The sequence below is a fragment of the Aotus nancymaae genome, unplaced genomic scaffold (genome assembly GCF_030222135.1).
Source record: "Aotus nancymaae isolate 86718 unplaced genomic scaffold, 86718_ANA_hifiasm-v0.15.2.pri h1tg000022l_1, whole genome shotgun sequence".
In the NCBI taxonomy this organism is placed as follows: Eukaryota; Metazoa; Chordata; class Mammalia; order Primates; family Aotidae; genus Aotus; species Aotus nancymaae.
Genome location: NW_026988435.1, coordinates 47,589,012 through 47,612,201, shown reverse-complemented (window position 1 = coordinate 47,612,201; position 23,190 = coordinate 47,589,012). Strand labels below are relative to the sequence as shown.

Here is a 23,190-nt window from a genome sequence, read left to right as displayed (position 1 = left end):
AAAGTGCTGGGATTACAGGCTTGAGTCACCGCGCCCGGCCAAAAGAGATTAATTTTATAGAGGGACTCACTTAAAAGGCCCTAGGGACAAGGCCCAGAGGGATCCAGAAACATCACCATGGGTCCCTTTAGAAGAACTCTGATGTTTCTCTGATAGCCACAGAGTAGCTCAGGTGGTGTTTTTCTCATTCATGAGAATTAAAACATTGCAAAATCAAGATAGAGCTGAAATGGGCATATTCTAGAGATACTTGCCACTGAGCAAAGGCTTGTTGAGGGTGTAGAGAGGTGGCAGGTCCTCTATGTTGGAGATCCGCTGGTACATGGCCCTGGAAAGGTGGTCCCCGTGATAGAGGCTGCCCAGGATGATGCTCGAGAAGTAAATGGGCTCCACGAAAATGCTGAGCAGGGATCCCTGGATGCCCACCACGTTCCAGCTGGAGGGAAAAGAAAGTGCGCTCGTGAGGGAGCTCAGACTGAGTGCTGACGCTGCCCAGCCCACCCTGCTGGTTACAGGGATGCGCTGGTGATTCTGCAGGATCCCAGCCAACCAAAAGAGGAGCGCGACGAAAAGTCACAGACTGATCAGCAGCTTAGGATCAGAAAGACAAAAATCGATTTAAAAGTTATTTTACACTGGTTTTTTTACCATTACGTTTTCCCATAATCAAGGAGCCACATTTCTTGTGAGAAATCTGTGGGAAATACCAGAAAGGAAGTTATGCCTTTATTATAGCAGGTCCTCCTTATCTGAGGTTTCAGTTACCCACCGTCAACCATGATCTCAAGACAGTAAATGAAAAATTCCAGGAATAAACACTTCCAGGCTTTCAGCTGTAAGCCGTTCTGAGGAGTGTGAGGAAATCTTGTGCTGTCCAGCCTGGGATGAGACCCATTCACGCTGCAGACGCCACTGGGCCACGAGCAGCCGTCTTGGTGATCAGATTGATGGTCACAGCATCACAGGGCTTGTGTTCAAGTCACCCTAATTTTATTATTAGTGACTGCTGTTAATCTTTTACTGTGTCTAATTATAAATTAAACTTGATGATAGGTATGTATTTATAGGAAAAATACCAGCACAGACAGGGTTTGGTACTGTCTACAGTTTCAGAAGTCTACTGGGAGTCTTGACACACATCTCCTACAGACAAGCGGGGACTCTATACTTCTTATAAAAATGATAGCTCTTAGAGGAGCCCTTGAAAACATTAAACTGCATATTTCCTGTTCCTCTGCAAGGGATGATGGCACTGAACGCACAGGGAGATGGGGTGTGGGGATTACGGCGGCTGCATATGTGCGGCTGACTTGCATGACACCAACCATGCATGCCAATGGCAACTTAGGTATTCGTTATCAGCTCAAACACACATGCCTTCACAGTATGCCTGTTTTCTCTTTCTGAGCCCCACAAACAGCAGAGATGCTCTGCTCAGCCTGGGAGTTGTGGTGTCGGGAGCACCTTTTGCTGGGCGCTACATATACAGGGTGTGAGGTATTGGGGGAAGACACAGTCCAGGAGCTAAACAATAATGCAATGAAAAGACAAAGGAAGAACCATAAATTGAGGTAAAATCAATATGGGAGAAAGGGCAGGGTTCTGTGAAAAAGAAAAAGGGGTGTATGTACTTCAAGGAATGCTCCTGGGGTGACCCTGAAGCTTAGCCCAAAGCAGGAGGGGGACTGTGAGGCTGATGGAGGAAGGCATGTCCCAGCCTGGGGAGCAGGGGACGCAAGACAGCAGCAAGGGCAGCCAGGGCAGATGGGCAGGGGACCCCGAGCAGCCAGGAGCCTGATGAGAGATGGGGTGGTATTGAGAGGGCAGAGAGGGGCCTCTGGAGGACTTCTGGCAAGCCAGTGGCCCAGTCTAATTTCACGGAAGTGTCTCGGGGGAGGGACTGGCAAATGTGCGTTTTATTAAGTGACATCAGCAGTGTGGCCCACGGCTGCAGGGGAAGATGCTCAGCAGCACAGGTCGGAAATGAGAGCCGACTGGGCAGTGGGGACATGGCCAGGGCAAGTGAGAAACATTTGGGCTTAGATCTGGGGAGGTGGCAGGACTTGAGATTGCAGGAGGCTAACGCCCAGGCTGGAACCAGCCTTCATGTATCCCCTCCCTCCATCACTCCACAGCACAGCCCCTGCCTGACAATGCCCACAGTTGTATTTGGAGGCCTGAATTCTCAGGGCTGCTCCACGGCCCTGCAAGAGCCTAGTGGGGCAGAGCTGACAAGTGGGGTAGGGCAGACAGCACAAGACAAGCAGCTGCCAACCTCACCTGTCCAAGCCCTGTTGTGGATCTGCCCCAGTGCTGACCTCCAGCTGCTCAGTCCCCACTCTGGGGTCACCCTCACCCCGTCTCTCCCTGTCACAGTAGTTATCGGCAGATCCCCTGGGGTCCACTTTTAGAAGAGATGTAGGACCTGACTTCTGGCCATGGTCACTGGTAGACCATGGGTCAAGTCATGCCACCCTGCCTATGTCATGGCGCCCTCTCCTAAGGGGAACCTGATGCCTGCCTCAAGCCCTCTCCTCTTGGCCCCTGTGAACACGTGGGCCAGCGCAGGCCATTCCTCGGCACAAAACAGTCCAGTGGTTCCCAAGACAATGCCGGCAGTCCTCTGGCTGGATCCCTCGGCCCTGTCACCTTTCACCCCGCACCTGGCCCCAGCTTCTGGCCACCCTCAGGGCTTCCTTGCTGCTTGCCCAGAGCTTCTGTCCACAGCTTCATCAGCTGGAACACCCATCCCAGAGATGGCCATGGCTGCCCCACTTTAGGTCCCTGTACAAAAGCCCTTCTGAGGGAGGCTTCCCTTACCTGCCACCTGAGCCCTCCACCCTCATTCTGATCTCCATGCAATTTACAGATCCATGCTGGGCTCTCTATCCCCATCCTACCCCAGTGCAGTAAGAAGTTTCTGTCTGTCTTCTTTACTGACCTGTCCCAGCACTTGCAATACGTACCTGGCACATACAGAAGATCAATAAATATTTGTTGAATGGACAAATCCTCCAATTCCTATGACACGTTCCTTCTACCTTCCAAAATGGAAATGAAAATGCAGGTTTCCCTAACTTACAGAAAAAGCATGAAATGATCCAATGCCTATAAGAAACATAGGCCCCTTTTTTCTACAGATTAGAAGCCTCCACGGACTTAGAGCATCTTTAAGCTGAATTCAGTCTTCTGGGCAAACTTTGAAGCAGATCCTGCAGAAAGCCTACATTTGTTAGGAGTCATTAATTCTCAACGCACGCTTTGTAAGAGAATTCTAGGAGTGTCTATAACTCTGCAGAGGCCCTGGGTGGGAAACGGTGTGGCACCAGCTCCCAACAATGCGCCTCACAAAGGACGGCTGGGACAGACGTCACCAGGATGAAATCGCCTAATGCCAGTGACAGGGTGTCAGGCACAGACAGCATCCATGCAACTAAGCCAAGTAAAGCTCTGCGAAGACTGCAGGCAGGACGTCTCCCAGAGATGCCCACTACATGCCCACAGCCACCTGTCCTGTGGACCCCACGGGAGGGTCCCACTCACAGCGTGCTCCGTGAAGTGTGTCTGGCTGACCCCCGAGGAACCTGCAGGTGTCCACGGCCTCGCGCTCACTGACCCGGGTCTAGGCATCTGTGCCTGGCCTTCTTCCTCTTTCGTTTTCCTCACACCATTTCTTTAGCAAGAGAGTCCAGAGTGCTACCATCTGATCTGTCCTCTGATCCAGTAAAGGGTCTGGCCTGGCCTGAGAGACTAAGCTGCAGACAGACGTCGGCCAGACCACACAGGGCAGGAGAACTACTCTGACCCAAACTGCAACCTCCACAGCACTCGGCCCAGTGGGCCAGGCTTTGAGGAAGGACTGCAGCTTCCTAGTGGTTGCCCCACGCCCACCCCTTCCTGCTTCCAATCCAGGACCAGCCAGAGATGCCCCCGTGTTCTTCAAACAGCTGCATGGGAGGCCACCTTCTGCGGAGCCCACCTTGGCTTCCCTGTACCTCCATCAGAACATACCCACAGCCTCCCCTTTTCCCTACAATAGAGCCATCCCTGCTCCTGTGCCTACAGTGGTCCCGCCTCCCTCCCACAGTGGCTCGGAATAGACAGGACAGACAGGCTGCGGTCCTCTTCTGGATGGTCTTGTTCCCACAGCTCTGTGCAGTTGAGGACACAGGCCGAGGTCATCAGAACTGAGACTCGTTCCTTCCCACGGCTCCCGTGCCAACATAACCACCATGAGGTGGCCAAACCCATGGGAGCCTCCTGCCCTGTGGTCCTGCAGACAAGTCTCCGGGGCTGTGTTCACTGCCAAACTGCCCACCAGTGGGACGGACACCCTGGTGACCTCCAGTTGCAGAGCTGTGCCTCCCACCCCACCCCCAGCCTACCATGGCCCTGGGCCCTCTGTCTGTCACTGTGCCCCGTGTAGGAGAAACGGTTCAGCCCCTCAGCCCCGCCCACCTGGCCCACCAGTTCCTCCGTATTGCTGTCGACATTTGGTTTGGGCAGTCTTTAATTTCAGCCATTCCAAGAGATGTGTCGTGGCATCTCCTCTGCATTTCGTCGATGACTAACAGTGTTGACCAGCTTTTCATGTGCTTATTTCACATTTGTGTATCTTTTTTTGGTGAAGTGTCCATTCAAATATTTTTCCCATTTTAAAAACTATTTTTCCCCTTGTTGCGTTTTGAGTCTTTATACTAGTGGACTGTGGTTATCCAATCATTTATTAGATATATGATTTGCAAACATTTTCTCTCTGTTTGTGAGTTTATTTCTCACTGTTTAAATGGTGTCTTTTGAAACAAGTAATTTTTAAACTTGATCAGTTTTTACTTTTATGTAAAGTCTTTTTTGGTGTTGCTAAAAACTTGCCTAACTCAATGTCACAAAGATTACCTCCTGTTTGTTTCTAGAATTTTTATACATTCAGGTCTATGGCCCATTATGAATTCATTTTGTATATGGTGCAAAATATAAGTGAGGTCCATTTGTTTGGTTGCTTGGTTGTTTTTTGCTTTTTTTTTTTGCACAGGGATATCCACTTATTCCAGCATCATTGTTGAAAAGACTATTCTTTTTCTACTGAATTGCCTTTGTGCCTCTAAAATTAATTGTGACCAAAAATGAACAGCAGAATTTGAAATTAAAAACACAATATCATTTACACTAACACCCCCAAAACTAAAATATTTAGGTATAAATTTGACAAAGTATGTACAAGATGTGTATAAGGAAAACGATAAAATTCCAAAGAAAGAAATCAAAGAACCAAATGGATATTGCATGTTTATGGACAGAAAGACTCAATGTTATTTCTGTCCAACTTGACACAGAGATTCAATACAATCCCAGTCAACATTCCAGCAAGTTATTTTGTAGATACTGATGAACTGTTCCTAACACTGATATAAAAAGGGAAAAGATCCAGAAGAGCAAACACAATATTGAAAAATAGAATGAAGCTGGAATACTAACATTACCTGACTTCAAGCCTCAGTATAAAGCTGGAGTAATCAAGACAGCAGAACATTGGTGAAAGAATACACAAACATATCAATGGAACAGAATAACAAGTCTAGAAATAGACCTACATAAATACAGTCAACTGATCTTTGACAAAGGAGCAAAGTCAATAAAACTGACCAAAGATGGTCTTTTCTACAAACAGTGCTAGAACAAACGGCCATAAACATGCAAAAAAAAGAAAGAAAGAAGAAGAAGAAGAATCTAGGCACAGGTTTTACACCCTTCACAAAAATTAACTCAAAATAGGTCACAGACCTATATGTAAAATGCAAAACTATAAAACTCCTAGAAGATAACACAGAAGAAAATCTAGATGATCTTGGGTTTGGTGATGACTTTTTAGATGTAACACCAAAGGCAAAATTCATGAAAGAAATAACTCTTTTGCTGGACTTCGTATCTCATAAATCTAGAAATCTATAAAGAACGCTTAAAATCAAATATACAAAAACTCTCTAAACTCAACAATAAGAAAATGAACAACCTGATTAAAAAATGGTCAAAAAATTTAACAGACGCCTCATTCAAGAAGATATACAGATGGCAAATAAACACATGAAAAGATGCTCTGTATCATATGTCATTAGGAATCTGCAAGTTAAAATGAGATGCTATTACATGCCTACTAGAATGGCCCAAATCCAGAACCGCTGACAACACTGAGTACCGGTGACAGTGTGAAACAATATTCACTGCTGGTGGGATGCAAAACAATGTAGCCACTCTGAAGGACAGTTCGGCAGTTTCCGACAAAACTAAACATACTCTTACCACACTACCCAGCAATTGTGTTCCTTGGCACTTACCTAAAGGAGTTGAAAACTCGTGTCCACAAAAAAACCTGCACACAGATGTTTATAGCTGCTTTATTCACAACTGCCAAAGCTTGGAAGCAATGAACCTTTAGCAAGTGAATTAATAAATGGTGGTACATCCAAAATATTACTTAGTACTAAAAAGTAATGAGCTATCAAGCCATGAAAAGGCATCAAAGAATCTTGAATGTAAATTACTATGTGTAAAAAGCCAATCTGAAAAGGCTACATACTGTATGATTCCAACTAGATCACATTATGGAAAAGGCAAAACTACAAAGATATTAAGAAGATTAGCGGTTGCCAGAGGTTAGGAGGTGAGAGGGATGAACAGGCAGAGGACAGAGGATTTTTAGGGCAGTGAAATTACTCTGGTCTCACACTGTGATGGTGGATACAGGTCACTACAAATTTGTCCAAAGCGAGAGAATGTGCAACATCAAGAGTGAGCCCTGATGTAAACTGCGGGCTCTGGGTGATGACGATATGTCCATGTAGCTTCTTCGACTGTGACGAATGTAGCACAATAGTGGGAGATACTGATAATGGGGGGAGGCTAAGCATATGTGACGGCAGTGGGTATATGGGAAATTCTGCATCTACCACTCAATTTTCCTATGAACCTAAAACTGCTCTAAATGATAAAGAATCAGTTGTTTCTATACTTATCTTTATGCCAAAACCATACTTCCTTAATTACTATCTTGAAATCAGGTAGTATTAGCCTTTTGACTTTGTTCTTCCTTTTGAAACTTGTTTTGACTAGTCTATGTCCTTTGCATTTCCATATGGATTTTAGAATCAGTTTGTCAACGTCTCCAAAAAGTCCTGTTGAGATTTTGCACTGAATCTACAGATCAATCTGGTGAAAACTGACATCTTGACAATACCGAGTTTTCCAACCAATGACCGTGATGTATTTCTCCATTTATTTAGTTCTTTAATTTCTCTAGGCAATGTGGTATAGTTTTCAATATACAGCTTTCAGTGTATTGCTTTGCACATTCCAATTTCAACTGTTTGTTGCAGGTGTAAAAAATATAATTGATTTTGTATTTTGCGACTTATATTCTGCAACAACGCTGAAGTCATTCATTCATTCTAATAACTTTGTAAAATATTAATCTCATTTTCTACATAGACAAGTATGTCTGCAAATAAAGACAGTTTTACTTTTTCCGTTTCAATATGGAGACCTCTGATTTCTTAGAACCTTACTGCACGAGCTGGAATTTCCAATAAAATGTTGAACAGAAGTGGAGAGAACAGATGATCCTGTTTTGCTCCTGATCTTAGGGAAACACATTCAGTCCTTCCCTGTTAAGGCTGACGTTACATGTAGATTTTTCATAGATTTCCTTCATCTGGTTGAAAAGGTTTCCTTCTATTTCTATTTCGCTATGAGTTTTTATGAGGAAAATATGTTGGATTTTGCAAAATGCCTTTTCAGTGTCTTTTTTAGTTTGTTAATATGGTGAATTGATTTTCAAACGTTTCCCATACCTTGGAATTCCTGGGATAACCCCTGCTTGGTCATGATGCTATATTTGGTTTGCTAAAATTTTGCTAGAACATTGGGTCTATGTTCATGACACATTTTGACATGTAGTTTTATTTTCTTGTGGTTTCTTCATTTGGTTTTGGAACCAGGGAAATGCTGGCCTTGCAGAATGAGTTGGGAAGTATTTCTTTCACTTCAATTTTTGAACATTTTGTGCAAAATGGGTATTTCTTCCTTAAATGTTTGGAATTCAATAGTGAAGCCATCTGAGCTTGGGATTTTTCTTTTGTTGTCATTTTTGGCGGAAAAGGCTTTACAAATTCATTTTCTTTAATACCTATAGATGACTTAAGTTTAGCTATTTCTACTTAAGTGAGCTTTGGTAGTATGTGTCTTTCAGGAAATGTGCCCATTTAATCTAAACTGTCAAATTTATTGGCATGGCCTTGCTTATCATTTATCTTTGCAATCCTTGTAGTGTCTGTAGCATCTGTGGTAATTTCACCTCTCCCATTCCTGATATTGGTAATTTTGTCTTCTCTCTTCCATTTCCCAGGTGAACTCTTTTCTTGCATTTGGTGTTTCACTGTTCCTTGTCCTCTCTCTGTCTTCAAGTGGCATCTCCTCTTCCAGGGCCTCTCTACATGGAGGGATAGCTTCTCACAGCCCAGTGGCCTCAAGGTAGTCACAACTCTCACATGGTGACTGCCACCAAGAGGCGGGAAATGGAAGTTGCCAGGCTAATTAAGGCTATGCCCAGAACTCGCACTGCACTGTTTCCGCCTATTCCCTTATCAAAGCAGTCACACGGCAGGCTCAGATTCAGGGGAATGCGACAGAGACATCACCTCTTGATGGGGCAGTGGCAACGTCACATTGTTGGAGAGGATTTTAGATGAGAGGCATTGAGGTGGGGCTAGCTTTGTAAAATACAATACACCGTAATTTTTAAAGGTCCAGTTTATTTGGTTACTCCTTCCCATGCCTTCTCTTTGAAGCCATAGCCACAGAAACTGTTGTAGCTCTACTAAAGTAAAATCCTAGCACTCTTCTTTCTGACTGCATTAGCTGACTTTTTTTAGTTCTCATTCTCTTACCATCACTACACTGTTCTCTAATTACAGATCCTATTTCTCTGCCTGAATGCCACAATCGACTGTCTTATTTCAAAGCAGCCTCAAATCTTCAAATTCTAGATAAATTCCTATTATAATATGAAAGCTAAAAATTTGTACTAGAAGAAACAAAAATTTAAGAAACTAGTAGCTAGAAAAGGACCTGAAATTACAACTAAGATATCTAGATCTCTCTCCTGCTAAAATGATGAGGATAACCATGAAGATAACTACAAAAAAAAAAAAAAAAAAACCCATACGGACTAGATGGTTTCACTCTTGGGTTCTATGCACTGCTGTCTCATAGAAGAGGCTTCAGAAAGGAGAACAAGAAGACAAACACATTAACTGTTCAGATAAGAACAGTTAAAAATTTTAGAAAATTTATAGGCCTATTTAACTTATAAACAAAAATCCTAAGTCAAATATTAGTCATCCAAATCAAACAGGATGTTAAAACAGTAAGTGACTATAAAAAAATAAGGTATATGTCAAAAATGGAAAAATGATGCTCAACATCAGGAAGGCTATTACCTACCATAATTAAAAATGGGCATAGATAAAACATCTCATAAAGTTACATACCAACATATGATAATAAAAAGGCTCTAAGACAACAGGAATAGAACTTTCCTAGCACGATGAAGGCTACCTACTGAAACCCTATATCAAAATCTGTATATCATGGAGAAACTTCACTTACAATCTCTCTGAGATTCAGGAACAAAACATGGACAGTGTTGTAACATATCATCCAAGGTCCTGGACAGCACAGATAAAGAAAAGGACTACTGGTATAACAAAAGAAGCTATAGAACGGTCAATATCTGCAGACTGTGACTTGGTAAATTCAAGGACAACCAGGAAAATACAAATAGAATAAGAAGTGAGTTAAGTTGCTGGCCATAAAAATAGCATTAAAAAATCAATGGTGTTTGGACTATGACTTCAACAAGATGGCAGTCTAGGAAGTTGCAGGCCTTCTTTCCCCCACAGAGACACCAAAGAGACACTAAGTTAACAACAATATATAGACTAGAATGGCTCTGTGAGAGCTCTGGAGACCAGCTGAGAAGCTACAGTACCCAGGCCATTGTAAAACTAGGAAGAGATTGCAAAGAAAGGGATAGGAAGTTACACAGTGTTTGGCATGCCTGTTTGCGCTCCTTTCCCTACATAGCAAGGTGCAGACTAACTGGCAGGAAGCCCCCATATTGGGGCTTTTCTCTTTGGATGCAAATAAAAGAGTGGATCATTAGTCCAATGTTCTGGCTTGTCTGAAGTCTGCCCAAAGGACTGGTTTCTGTCTTGCCCGAGTCTCATCAGACTCAGTGATGAGACTGGTACCAGAGTTTGGGAGCCACTAAAAACAGAGATAAGCAGCACATTAGAGCTAGTTTTCCAGGAAGACACCAGGAGGAACAGGAAATCAGAAAAAGCATGAGCGGTCCTAGATTTTTTAGCTAGCTTATTGGTGAAGAAATTCCTCTGTACACAGCCAGGATGCAGACTGGGACAAGTAGTTCTTTTTTCAAATGGTCAGATCTCAGCAAAGCACACAAACAAACATGGCATATAAGAAACAGAAAAACATGGCCCAACCAAAGGACCAAAAGTAAATTTCCAGAAACCGACCCTAAAGAAATGCAGATCTATGAGCTGTCTAACAAAAATGTAAAATTACTGTCATAAATATGCCTAATGAGCTAAAAGAGAACACAGATAGACAACTAAACAAAATAAGAAAAACTTAGCAAGAACAAGATAAGCATATCAACAAAAAGATATTACTATAGAAATGAACCAAACAAACATTCTGGAGCTGAAAAATACAATAACTGAACTGAAAAATTAATTAGAGGCATCCAACAGAAGACCTGATGAGGTAGAAAAAAGAAGACAGGTCACTGTCTTTTTTTGAAATCACTGAGTCAGAGGAGCAAGAAGAAAAGACAAGTGAAGAGAGGCTAAGGGACTTATGGAATACTATGAAGCAGACTGATCCAAGTATTCTAGGAATACCAGAAGGAGAAGAGGGAGAGAAAATGGCTAAGAGCCTATTTGAAGAAATAATAACTAAAAATTTCCCAAATCTGTGGAAAGAAATGGACCATACAAGTTCAAGCTCAAAGAAATGAAATATGGATAAATTCAAGGAGAACCACATTAAGATACATTGCAATCAAACTGTCTAAAGTGAAGACAGAGAATATTAACAGCATCAAGTGAAAAGCCATTGGTCACATACAAGGGAGAATTCATAAGATCAGTGTCTTTCTCAGAAAAAACTTTTGCAAGCCAGAAGGGAGTGGAATGATATATTTTAAGTGCTGAAAGAAAAAAAAAAAAGCAACCCTGTCAACCAAGAATACTTTATCTGGCAAAACTGTCCTTCAAAAATAAAGAAGAAATTAAAACTTTTCCAGATAAACAAAAGTAGAGGGAGTACATTACTGCTAGCCTGCTTTACAAGAAATGCTACAGGGAGTCCTTCAAGTTGAAATAAAAAGACAGTAAACAGCAACATTAAGCTGTATGAAAATATAAGGTTCTCCTGTAAAGGGAGGTACATGAACAAATACAGTAAGCAGTACTATTGTAATTTTGGTGCATAACATTTAAATGACAAAAGCATTAAAATTACAAGCTATATTAATGGATATATAATATATGAAGATGTAATTTGTGAAATCAATAACAAAATGTGAAGGGGTGGAAGTAAAGAAGTAAAGTTTTACCATGTAACTGAAGTTTCAGTTAAAATAACATGCTATAATTTTAAGATGTGTTATGTAATTGCAATGGTAACCACAAAGCAAATACCTATAGAATATACACAAAAAGAAATGAGATTCTGTACCCCAGGCAGACAAAAGGAAAAAAAAAAAAACAACAAATCTTATTGATATGGGTTGGCTGTGCCCCTGCCCAAATCTCATCTTGAACTGTAGCTCCCACAATTCCTATGTGTTGTTGGAGGGACCCAGTAGGAGGTAACTGAATCAGGATCAGGGGTGGGTCTTTCCCGTGCTAGTCTCATGATAGTGAATAAGTATAATGAGAAGTGATGGTTTTATAAAGGGGAGTTTCCCTGCACAAGCTCTCCTTTGTCTGCCGCCATGTGAGATGTACCTTTCACCTTCCACCATGATTGTGAGGCCTCCCTGCCTAGGTGGAATTGTGAGTCCATTAAACTTCTTTCTTTTGTAAATTGCCCAGTCTCAAGTATGTCTTTATCAGCAGTGTGAAAACAGACTAACACAGCTATCATTAGAAAAAATCATATGAGAAACACAAAGGAAGGCAGCAAGAGAATAAGGAAAAAACAAGCAAAAAGCTACAAGCATACAGAAAACAACAAAATGGCAATAGTAAGTCTTCCCTATCAGTGATTACTTTAAATGTCAATGAATAAACTCCCCAGTCAAAAGATACAGATTGGATAAATAGATTAAAAAAAAAAAGACAGGATTCAACTATGTATTATTGTCTATCAGAAATTCAGTTTTGATCTAAGGATATACAAGCTGAAAGTGAAAGAATGGAAAAAGATATTCCATGCAAATGGTAACCAATGATAGCAGGAATAATGAATATGAAAAGTAATTCATTCAAACCATTAATGGATAAGAATATTGTGTCAGTAATCAAAAATTTCCCAATAAAAAAAGTCCATGGCTGGGCACAGTGGCTCGTGCCTGTAATCCCAGCACTTTGGGAGGCCAAGGCAGGTGGATCAACTGAGGTCAGGAGTTCGAGATCAGCCTGACCAACATGGTGAAACTCCATCTCTACTAACAATACAAAAATTAGCTGGGTGTGGTGGTGGGCATCTGAAACCCCAGCTACTTGGGAGACTGAGGCAGGAGAATCATTTGAACCTGGGAGGTGGAAGTTGCAGTGAGCCGAGATCATGCCACTGCACTCCAGCCTGGGTGACACAGCGAGACTCTGTCTCAAAAACAAAAATACAAAAGCCCAGGACCTAATGGTTTCACTAGAGAATTCTACCAAACATTTGAGAATAATTAACACTAATCCTGAAACTCTTCCAAAAAACTAAAGAGAAGAGAACATTTCCAGGCTCATTCTATGATGCCTGCATTACCCTGATATCAAAGCCAAAGACACAAAGAAGAATTAAAAAAAAACTACAGACCAGTATCTCTGATGACTATTGATGCAAAAATTCTCAACAAACCAAATTCAATAGCACATTAAAAGGATTACACATCATGATGAGGTAGAGTTACTCCTGGAATGCAAGGATGGTTAAATATATGAAACTTAATTAGTATAGTACATTATATTAACAGAATGAAGGGCAAAAACCACACGATAATCTCAATTGATGCAGAAAAAGCATTTGCCAAGATTTAACACCCTTTCATAAGAATAACAAACACACTCAACAAACTAGGAGTAGAAGGAAGCTAACTCAAAATAATAAAGGCCATTTACAAAACGTCCACAGTTAATACTGTACTCAATGGTGAAAGACTGAAAACTGTTCCTCGAAGATCAGGTACAATGCAAGGATGCCCACTTTTGCCACTTCTTTTCAACACAGTAATAGAAGTTCTAGCCAAAGTAATTAGACATGAAAAAGAAAGAAAGGGCATCCAAAATGAAAAGGAAGAAGTAAATTATATCTGTCTGCAGATGACATAATTATATATGTAGAAAACCCTAAAGATTCCACAAAAAATGTTTAAATAATAAACAAATTCAGCAAAATCAACATGCAAAAATCAGTTGCATTTCCATGCACTAACAATGCATTGAATGATCTGAAAAGGGAATTAAGAAAAATTTACAATAGCATAAAAAAAGAATAAATTACTAACAATAAGCCTAACTAAGGGGGTGAATGGCTTGTGCAATAAAAATTATAAAACATTACTGAAAGAAATGAAGGGATATACAAATAAATGGAAATACATCCCATGTTCATGAGTTAGAAGACTTAATATTGTTAAGATGTCCATATTAACCAAAGCAATCTATAGAATCAACATAATCCCTATCAAAATAGCATTAATAATGCCATAATGGCATTATTAATGGCATTAACAGCAAAATAGCCACTAATAATGGCATTTTTTGAAAAAAATTCATCCAAAAATTTTTATGAAATCTCAGGAGACCCTGGATAGCCAGAACAATTTTGAAAAAGAAGAATAAAGTTGGAGGATTCAAACTTCCTGATTTCAAAACATATTACAAAGCTACAGTAATCAAAATAGCATGATGCTGGCATAAAGAATAGACATATGGAATAGAACAGAGCACAGTAATAAACCCTGGTGTATATGTTAAAATGATCTTCAACAGGGTGACAAGACTACTCAAGGGGGAAAGGACTTAGAGAAGAAACTGCATCTTCTAAAAGGGCTAAGGATTACAATATAAACTATAAAAGGAACTCTGCAAATCAAGAGGAAAAAGGCATGAGATCCAAAAGACGAATGAATAAAGGATATTAACAGACAAAGAAGGTGTAAGATGAACAGTTAATATGTAATTGAAGAGATGCTCAACATTCCTAGTGATAAGAGAAATAAAAATTGAAACTGCCGGGCACAGTGGCTCACGCCTGTAATCCCAGCACTTTGGGAGGCCGAGGCGGGTGGATCACGAGGTCAAGAGATCGAGACCATCCTGGTCAACATGGTGAAACCCTGTCTCTACTAAAAATACAAAAAATTAGCTGGGCATGGTGGCGCATGCCTGTAATCCCAGCTACTCAGGAGGCTGAGGCAGGAGAATTGCCTGAACCCAGGAGGCGGAGGTTGTGGTGAGCCGAGATCGCGCCATTGCACTCCAGCCTGGGTAACAAAAGCGAAACTCCATCTCAAAAAAAAAAAAAAAAAAAAAATTGAAACTATGAAGATATCAGTTTATAAAACGTGGGAGAAACTAATGCACTGTTGGTGTAAGTGTCAACTAGTGTGACTCCTCTGGGATGCAATCTGATATTATTCTGTGAAGTTATATATGTGCATAACTCCTGAACATACGCCCCAAGAAACTCTAGCAGTCTATAATATCAGGTTGGGGTTTGCATAAATTGAAGGATATTCAGGGCTATATGTAGAAGGGAGTTAGAGGAAATCTGAGTGTCCCAACATTAAGGAAATAGCCCTTGACTATGAAGGAAGATCTGCAAAAGTCAATAGTGAACTGGCTGTTGGTTAGAGCAACAGTAATAGCTCCAAGAATATAGGTTGAATGAAAATGTAAGAAACAGAGAGGATTTATAGCATAATACTGTTTCTGCAAATTAACAACATATACATAAACACCCAAAATAATTCTATTGTGTATTTTTCGAGAATACACCACACACACACACACACACACACACACACAAAGCTGACGTATGCACATGTGGAGGTGGACTGGAAGGACAAATAGCAAGCAAACACATCACAGTGGTCACCTGGGCTGTGGGCAATGGCCCAGAGTGTGTGATTAGTCCAGTTCCCTGTACTTGAGGTTTCCGGACAAGATCCACTGAAGGAAATCTACACAAAGGGATGCAAACAATGAAAAGATGTGCACGTGCACATGCGTATATGTCAATTTTGACAGCTTCTGGATGGACAGTCAAAACCCATTCACTATGGGTACCAGGACAGGGCTCTGAAGAGCGAGGTTTTTAACTTTATCATTGTATGCTTTCTACAATCTGCTTATGTTACATTTTGTTCCCAAATAAACATTAGTTTAAAAATAAAAACAAAGAACTACTCAACTGATACTATCTGTAGAAGTGGGCTTTCTATAATCTGCTCTGGATACAGGCCTCTGAGGGATGTATATCTCCCAGGCACCTCTTGAATAGAGAAGTGTGCTTGCAGAGCCCGCATCTAAGCCTAACCCACACCCAGACACAGAATGGCTGGGGACACTCTCTGTGCTTAGAACACAATGCCTGTGACAGAGTTTGCATTCCTTTTAAAATGCAAATATCAACTACCTAAAATGTTAACTGAATGATGAATGTGACCACTGAAGTTGCATCCACTACTAATGAGGAGAAGCAAATAGTTTTAAAATGTCATGGCCTGTAGCCCACTCTAAAAACATCAGTTTAACCCAGAAGCCCACGTTAAAAATAGGTGGTAAACTCTGAGATGCCTGTTTGAAAGGACAGGAATGTGACAAGTGTGGAGCCTCCTGTGTACAGGTCCTTCTGCTGCCCCTCATGGGTGTCCCAGCAGCACCTGTTTAGAACCTCAGTCCTTCAAAGAATATTGTGGAGCACCTAAGTGAGAAATGGGGACAAAATCCAAATGGTTGTGGAAAAGGAAGGTTGAGAAACAGCACGGGTGAATCCCATATGCAGGGAGGCGGCCACAGGGAGCCCTGCCCCTTACCGTGCAATTTTGTCACTGCAGGACATGGTGAGCAGCCGCTCCCCCTGCAGCACCCCGTCCCACGTTTGGATGCTCGCATTGGAGCGCACTGGAATCGTCCCCTCGCCAGACTCTATTTTGGTCCGTAGCTGTCCTCTTGCTTTACGATTTGGGTGTCTATCTGCTGGTTCTAAGAGAGAAAAAGAGTTAAAACCCCATAGGCAGTAAACCATCTATCTGATTTATTAAAAAGCACATCAAACAATTCCTTATAAATTTAAAATATAGTTGTGCATACAAATACATATATATATGCCATACATACAAAATACACATACGAAGTACGTGTGTGAAACAGAGAGGCTGGGCACGGCGGCTCATGCCTGTAATCTCAGCACTTTGGGAGGCTGAGGCAGGTGGACTGCTCGAGCCCAGGAGTTTAAGATCAGCCTGGACAATATGATGAAACCCCATCTCTACAAAAACTATAAAAATTAGCCAGGTATGGTGGCACATGCCTGTAGTCCCAGCTGCTTTCCTTGGGAAAGTTGAGGTGAGAGGATCTCTTAAGGGCCCAGGAGGTCGAGGCTGCAGTGAGCCATGACTGCACCACTGCACTCCAGCCTGAGTGACAGAGGGAGACCCTGTCTCAAAAAAAAAAAAAGAAGTATATAAAATTGAGTAGGAAGGACATAACACAAAGCAAATTCACAAAAGTGGTCTTCAAGGGATTTGGGGAAACAGAGGGTTTTCACTTTAACTGAAAGGATTTATTTCTATCATTGAAAATGAGCTGAAGCAAACAGGACAAAATGCTAACATTTGCTAATTCTGGGTGATGGATACTTGAGTGTTATGATTTTCCCTCTGTATTTTTAAAATTTCAAAAATAAATCTAGACAGATGCAGAAATAAACACATGGAAAGTATGATAAAACATCCATAGTGACTATCTCTGGGTGACATGAATATGGGTGATTTTAATGTTCTTTCTTACATTTTAAAAATATTTAGCAACTTTCCACAGTGAGTGTGCCTGTTGCTTTTATAATTAAGGAAAGTAGTATAATGAAACATTCTATTTGGAATAAACAATGCCTAAGAACTTGGGAGAAAGGATGTGGATATAAAATACTAAAAAACAAAAGTGCTAACATCAAATGTAAAGAAGGATGGAACAAAATATGATCATAATAGTGATTTCACTTTTCATTAGTGTCTATCTACTTCTGAAATATCAAATAAATACTTTAATTACACATTTAGCAAATTACAATTCATCAGAAATACGAAGGATCACATACACCTCTGATTTAGAGATGCTTATTACCCAAATTTAAAAACTGATACAATTTTGATCCAACATCTCACTCCATTCTAATTACTTGGTTAATTACAATCAGCATTTTTCATTCATTAAAGTTTTCTAATCAAGTTATTAATTGGAAAGAAAAAATCCATGCTTTTATAGAGACTCATCAGATTCACATCCAAGGCTAAAATTAAAAGGAAAAAAAAAGGAAAAGGGAGATTAACGTAGGTTTGTTCTTTAAAATGTTAACTACAAACGGACACATTTTCTTGAGAAACTGGCTTGTTGAAGAATCTCGTCTCATACCTTCCAGGATTGGTTCATGTGGTGAGAAGATTCTGGCATCTCCACAGGGAGAAGTGCTGATGTATAGATGAAACTGGACATTATCCTTCAGCCTAAACCCTCCTCGCTCTGATTTCTGAAAGATGGATCTTTTTTGATCATCTTTGTTACTGAAAGGAAAAAAGTTGCAAAAGTAACATTTAAAGCTATATGCAGTTAAATTTTAATCTATCATTTTCAGAGGCTTGTATTTTCAACAGGGCAAAGATAAGTTTGAACTGGAATATTTATTTTACATGTTTAGGGTAAGTAATACAGTTCTTGTCCACTCAGTTATGGATATGTCATCAAAATGTGAGTAACCTTTCCTTCTCCCAGTTTATGACTTCAGAACAGAAAGACCACATACAAGAAATGGCTTTGTAAAGAAAAGCAGTTTGGATGCATTACTCGCTCTTTCTAGCAACAGTGACTAGAATAAAAGTGACCATCTTCACCTGGCAGTTTAGGAACTTCTACTTATACTGCATATAACAAAATCACACAGTCTTAAACACAGACTTGAAATTTATGACCATGTTGTGTTACTGTACGTATGTGTGCATATGTGTGTTGAGCATTATGAGAGAATGGGATCCAGCCTTATTGTTACTAATTAAAGTTATTATTTTGAGAGTTTTTCCATGATTACAGAAACAATGAAAGGTTTTGCAATGTTTTCTAATAGTAGAGTATTTTTAAAAAATAGTTTCCTGTTCTTATTTGTTCACTAAACTTACTTTAAGTAAAGCTCAAGCTGTGTATAGAGAAATCTGAGCAAGGACCTCCGAGATATTATTTCTGCATGGCAGTCATTTAACGCAAGGCCACGATCACTCATGTATTCACCATTAATACATTTTGTTCCTGTAGAAACACTTATCACCTTGGCATCTTTAACATCTGTGCCTGTAAAAAAAAAGAGACATTGTTTTCTATAATTCACAGTCATGTTTGCCTAACTGTGCTCCTGAGGTCTGACACTTACTCTCAGTGACTTAACTTTTCAGGGGCCAACAGACTTTTCAAGTTCATCTTCATGCATATTCTTACCACCTACTTTTTAACTGAGTGAATGTATGCACTGCAAACAACCTCCTATTTAAGACTGGCTTTGTGACATTTCTGGAAAGCTAACCATCCTCACTACTTAGTGCACAGATGCTAAACTCGCAGAAGGCATTTCCTCTGGAATGCAATAGCATCTTTTTGAGTGCTCACAACTAGAACACAGGTGGGCAACACTATGGAAGGTGGACTATCCGGTCTAGTAGTTAATCTTGACATGAAATATCAAAGTACTAAAGAGGCTAGGAGGGAGGGGTTAATGGCACCCAGAGGAAGAAGAAGGAAAACAAAATTAACTTGTGATGTTTTCATTAGTAAACTGTCACCATTTAACCATACTGGGAGTGAAATCATAAGGAGTGGTGATCTCCCACAGGCAGATCACTCTGTCTCGACTTTGTGAGACAAACCACTGACAGAGGCATGACGAAGGAAGGACCCTGGAAGTTACCTGTGGGGAGACTCACATCCACTGCAGCTGAACCAGTGGGGTACACACTGGGTAGCAGGTATGCGCCATGTCTGTTAGGTAAACTGTCCTCACCGCATTCCCACCATGTCCTCTGAGGCTCATGCTGCTAGTGTCTCCACTGTATAGATGAGGAAATTGAGGCACAGAGGCCTTGTAACCTGCCCAAGGCCACTCAACCAGTGACAGCCTCTGAACCGACTGTCTGGAGTGCCAAGTGCTCCAGGGTCCTGGCTTCAGATGTAAATTATGGCTCTGAGCAAGTGGTCTCAAGTGAAATACACACCAAGATGTAAAATGCTCCCAGAAGCTGATCAGCCTCTTCTAAGGTAGTTGAAAGAACACAACCAGCTCACTCACCAGGTCACTGGAAGAGTCAGGGAATCTTACCTAGGGAACTACTCTATTTAGTAGTTGTGGCGCTCACCTCTGATTAATGTAAAGATAGCAGTAAGGAGAGAGATAGAAAGGGAGCAAATACAGGTATGAAACATTAAAATAGAAATGGAAACCCGAGATGCTTTTTGGATACTTCCTCCTCCCTGGACAGGGCACGGCAAGGAAACAAGGGTCACACGCAGAGCAGTTGGTTTCCCAGCACAGCAAGAGGTGGCTCAGTGAAGAGGACTGCAGAGTCTGATAGAGGTGACCCCTCAGGGAGAAAGGACAAGACAGTCACATACCAAGAACTGGGAGTTTCTTCTGGGTTGGTGAATGTAGACAGAGAAACTGTCCCCAGCTCCCTCCCTGATCTCTAGGGCCTGCTTCCTGCATCCGGCTGTCCAGGCTGGGCTGAGCAGATGCTGGGCACGGAGGCGGCCCCACATGACAGGGGTCCTCTCCCTGAGTCCTGCTCCACCCCGAGGAGCCAGGCACTGGCAGAGGATGTGGCTTCCTTTTCCAGGAGTTACCCACAGAGAGCTGCTGCTGCGTGTTCTCACTCCCAGGATGTGGGAAAAGGATTCAGGGATTCCTTTTGCTACCGGGAACTTTTAGATGAATTTAATAGGGTTTTTTCTATCATTCTAAATTGTGTTATTTCCCCACAGATTTTCTACTCTTGCTAGAGCTTTCTTCCTCCCCAGAAGAAGTCACACAGAAATTATCTGGCATCGTTAACATTAACTAATACAATAGATAGGCCCTACTTTCAAATAAAGCAAGAATTAGTAAGCTCCCTGCCATCTTCCAAAACAGAGTGAGGCCATTCACAGGACGAAGATGATGGAAATAAAAAATTAATACAGTATGCTTTCTCCAAATAAAACAAACTTAGGTTAGAAAGATGAACATTTTGGGAAACAAGTTCATAAATGCAGTTCCTAAACTTGCATATGGCAGACATTTTGAAGAAGAAAAGAAGAAAACTGTCTCCCAATGGTATGTCACAGTGGTTTTTCTCGATTGAGAACACTTCCCATTTGTCAGACATGAAAACAGGCAGAGTTACATACAATACCAAGATGGTTACCTGTTGTCATGACAACTCCAGCCAGCACTTTTCTGCGAGCGTGAGGGGAGGAGAAGTTGTCTGTCAGGTCACCGAACTTACCCAGGACCAGGCGTGAGACAGCATCAGCTAAAACCTGTGTGGGAAGCACAGATGCAGGTTAGGGGCCAGGTGTACCTGGGAGCAGGGCTCACTCTCTGAAGGCCTGCATGGACCCTCCCTTATGGAGTGACGCAGGCTGCTTCTTATCTGGAAGACCACACAGGTAAATCTAGCAAACAAGTATATGTGTATGTTTCTTCCAGAACATTCCTTGGAAACAGACACCTCAGGATCCTGCCAGGCTCTAGCTGGGTCCTTCACTACACCCATGTGGGGCCAGTGTAGAGTGTGAGCACCACACACGAACACCCCTCCAATCTTCACAGCGGGGCATCCCAGCCCTCAGGAGGAAACTGAGGCAAACAGAGACAAGACTGCTTGCTCAGGGCCACCTGCCCATGCCTACGTCCACACAGCACGGTCCTCCTACCCGCCTTGCCCTCTCTCACATGCACACACGGTGTGGCTCAGTCAGTCCCAGGGCCACACATGGCTGGGAGCACAGCCCAGGGTGATGTGCAGTGTCACAGGCAAGAGAAAGGGGTAGCTTGGAGATGTGATCCAGTGAAAGAAGCCACAGGCTGCGCACAGTACCTCCCTCAAAGGGGCACTGAGGGGTTTCTCAGTCATTCCAGCCTCTCCGCACAAATGCACTCTGGCTCTGCTCACTCGCTCAGACTGCACAATATATAATATAATCATGTACCAAAGGACAGCACGGGGAGGGAGAGCGTTTAGACGCTCGGAACACCTGCACGGGTATATGCTCAACCGCCTTTATGAAAGTGCTTCTGAGAACGGACATATTTGTTGGATTTTGGACATGGTCTGACGGATTTGGTTTATCTTGGATATAATGAGCCCATGGCATTTGGGGAAATGATGTCTGCTGGGATGTGCGTGTTAAGAGCCAGTTTCAACCCACGTCCCATCAATATCACACTTGTCTGGAAAATCAAATGACCATTAGGAAAACCCAGCATCCCCACGTTGATCCTTAATAAAACATTTCTGAAATGAACAGAAAAGATAGCTGTCAGGATGTTTTTCTCTTATCATTGCACCAGCAAATAACAGTGAGTCCCAGAGGACAGTGTTAAAGACAAGACGTGGAGAATGGACAGAGGCTTTGGTGGCCAGGATTCATGCACCCACAGCCAGTGGCATCTGCATTGCAGGGGTGAGCGGCTGCAACGAACTGAGGCTGTGGCAGAAACACAGGACGTGGCCAGGGTGCCAGAGGGAAAGGGCAATGCATTCGAATTTACAGAGAAGAAAAGGTCATAAGAAGATTAGGGATAAGCCAGACGAGGTAAAAGTTTCTGTTTCATATAAGATTAGGTGAATCTCCACATTTTCAAAGAAAGGCGAAGAAATGTAACTACAGAGTGAGTTCCGAGAGCCTCAGGTGGAAGGTCTGGTGCTGGGGCTGATGCCTGCGTTAGGTACATGGGCAGGGCTCAGCTCTCCTTGAGGGGATTACTGGTTTCACCCTATATGGTTAGTGAAGGACTCCCCTCTGAATTTGGGAGACAGACATAAGAACAAAAATAACATGCTAAACCCATGCCGCACAGTCCCAGGCAGCACCATTTACCTGCAATGACATGCAGGGATGTCTGACCTATGTCCTTCAAAGATTACTCTACAAAGAGTGAGGGTTTTCCACCCACCCTAGAATGCACATTTTGAAATTTCCTGTTGAAAGACAATAGAGCCCAGCAACAAAGCCATACGATGTCTGGTTCTGGGAGGGCCACCGTCGTCCTAGGAGGAACACATGTCACATTCCTGAGCTACCCTGGGGGCTCCAAAGACACAAGGCTGGCAGGGTCCACCATGGCAGAGACTAGAATTGCAGCTCCATCCCCTCATGCCCTGGTGGTTCTGAACATGAGGTCTAGAATCTGGCATTCATCACCTACAGAGCCCAGAGGAAAGTGGCCTCGGGGGCTGAGATGGCCCTGCCCACCTGCACCCCTCCCCTCAGGCTAGAGGCCAACACATGCCCCTCTAGCCTTCCCAAGCCAGGGGCCTCTGGTCCTGCTCCACACAGAAGTCACTGCAGGCACACAGCCAAGCCACGGAGGTAGGGCCCACATCTATGCTGGCGCTTCCATCTGCATCCCCTAAGGTGCTCCCAGTCT

At 42.3% G+C, this 23,190-nt stretch overlaps 1 protein-coding gene across 3 annotated transcripts in view; it reads right to left on the bottom strand.

Annotated features, from left to right (window-relative positions):
- ADARB1 (adenosine deaminase RNA specific B1) overlaps positions 1-23,190 on the bottom strand; it is a 109,373-nt gene that overhangs the window by 21,052 nt on the left and 65,131 nt on the right. For 2 of the 3 annotated variants that reach the window (XM_012444327.3, XM_012444337.3), the window contains exons 4-9: positions 20,963-21,077; positions 18,695-18,863; positions 17,937-18,085; positions 16,837-16,962; positions 16,340-16,508; positions 255-436 (exon numbers count right to left, since the gene is read on the bottom strand). In XM_012444327.3, coding sequence (XP_012299750.1) covers positions 255-436; positions 16,340-16,508; positions 16,837-16,962; positions 17,937-18,085; positions 18,695-18,863; positions 20,963-21,077 — 910 coding nt within the window. The remainder of the gene's footprint in view (positions 1-254; positions 437-16,339; positions 16,509-16,836; positions 16,963-17,936; positions 18,086-18,694; positions 18,864-20,962; positions 21,078-23,190) is intronic. The other variant, XM_012444330.3, reaches the window with a different exon arrangement.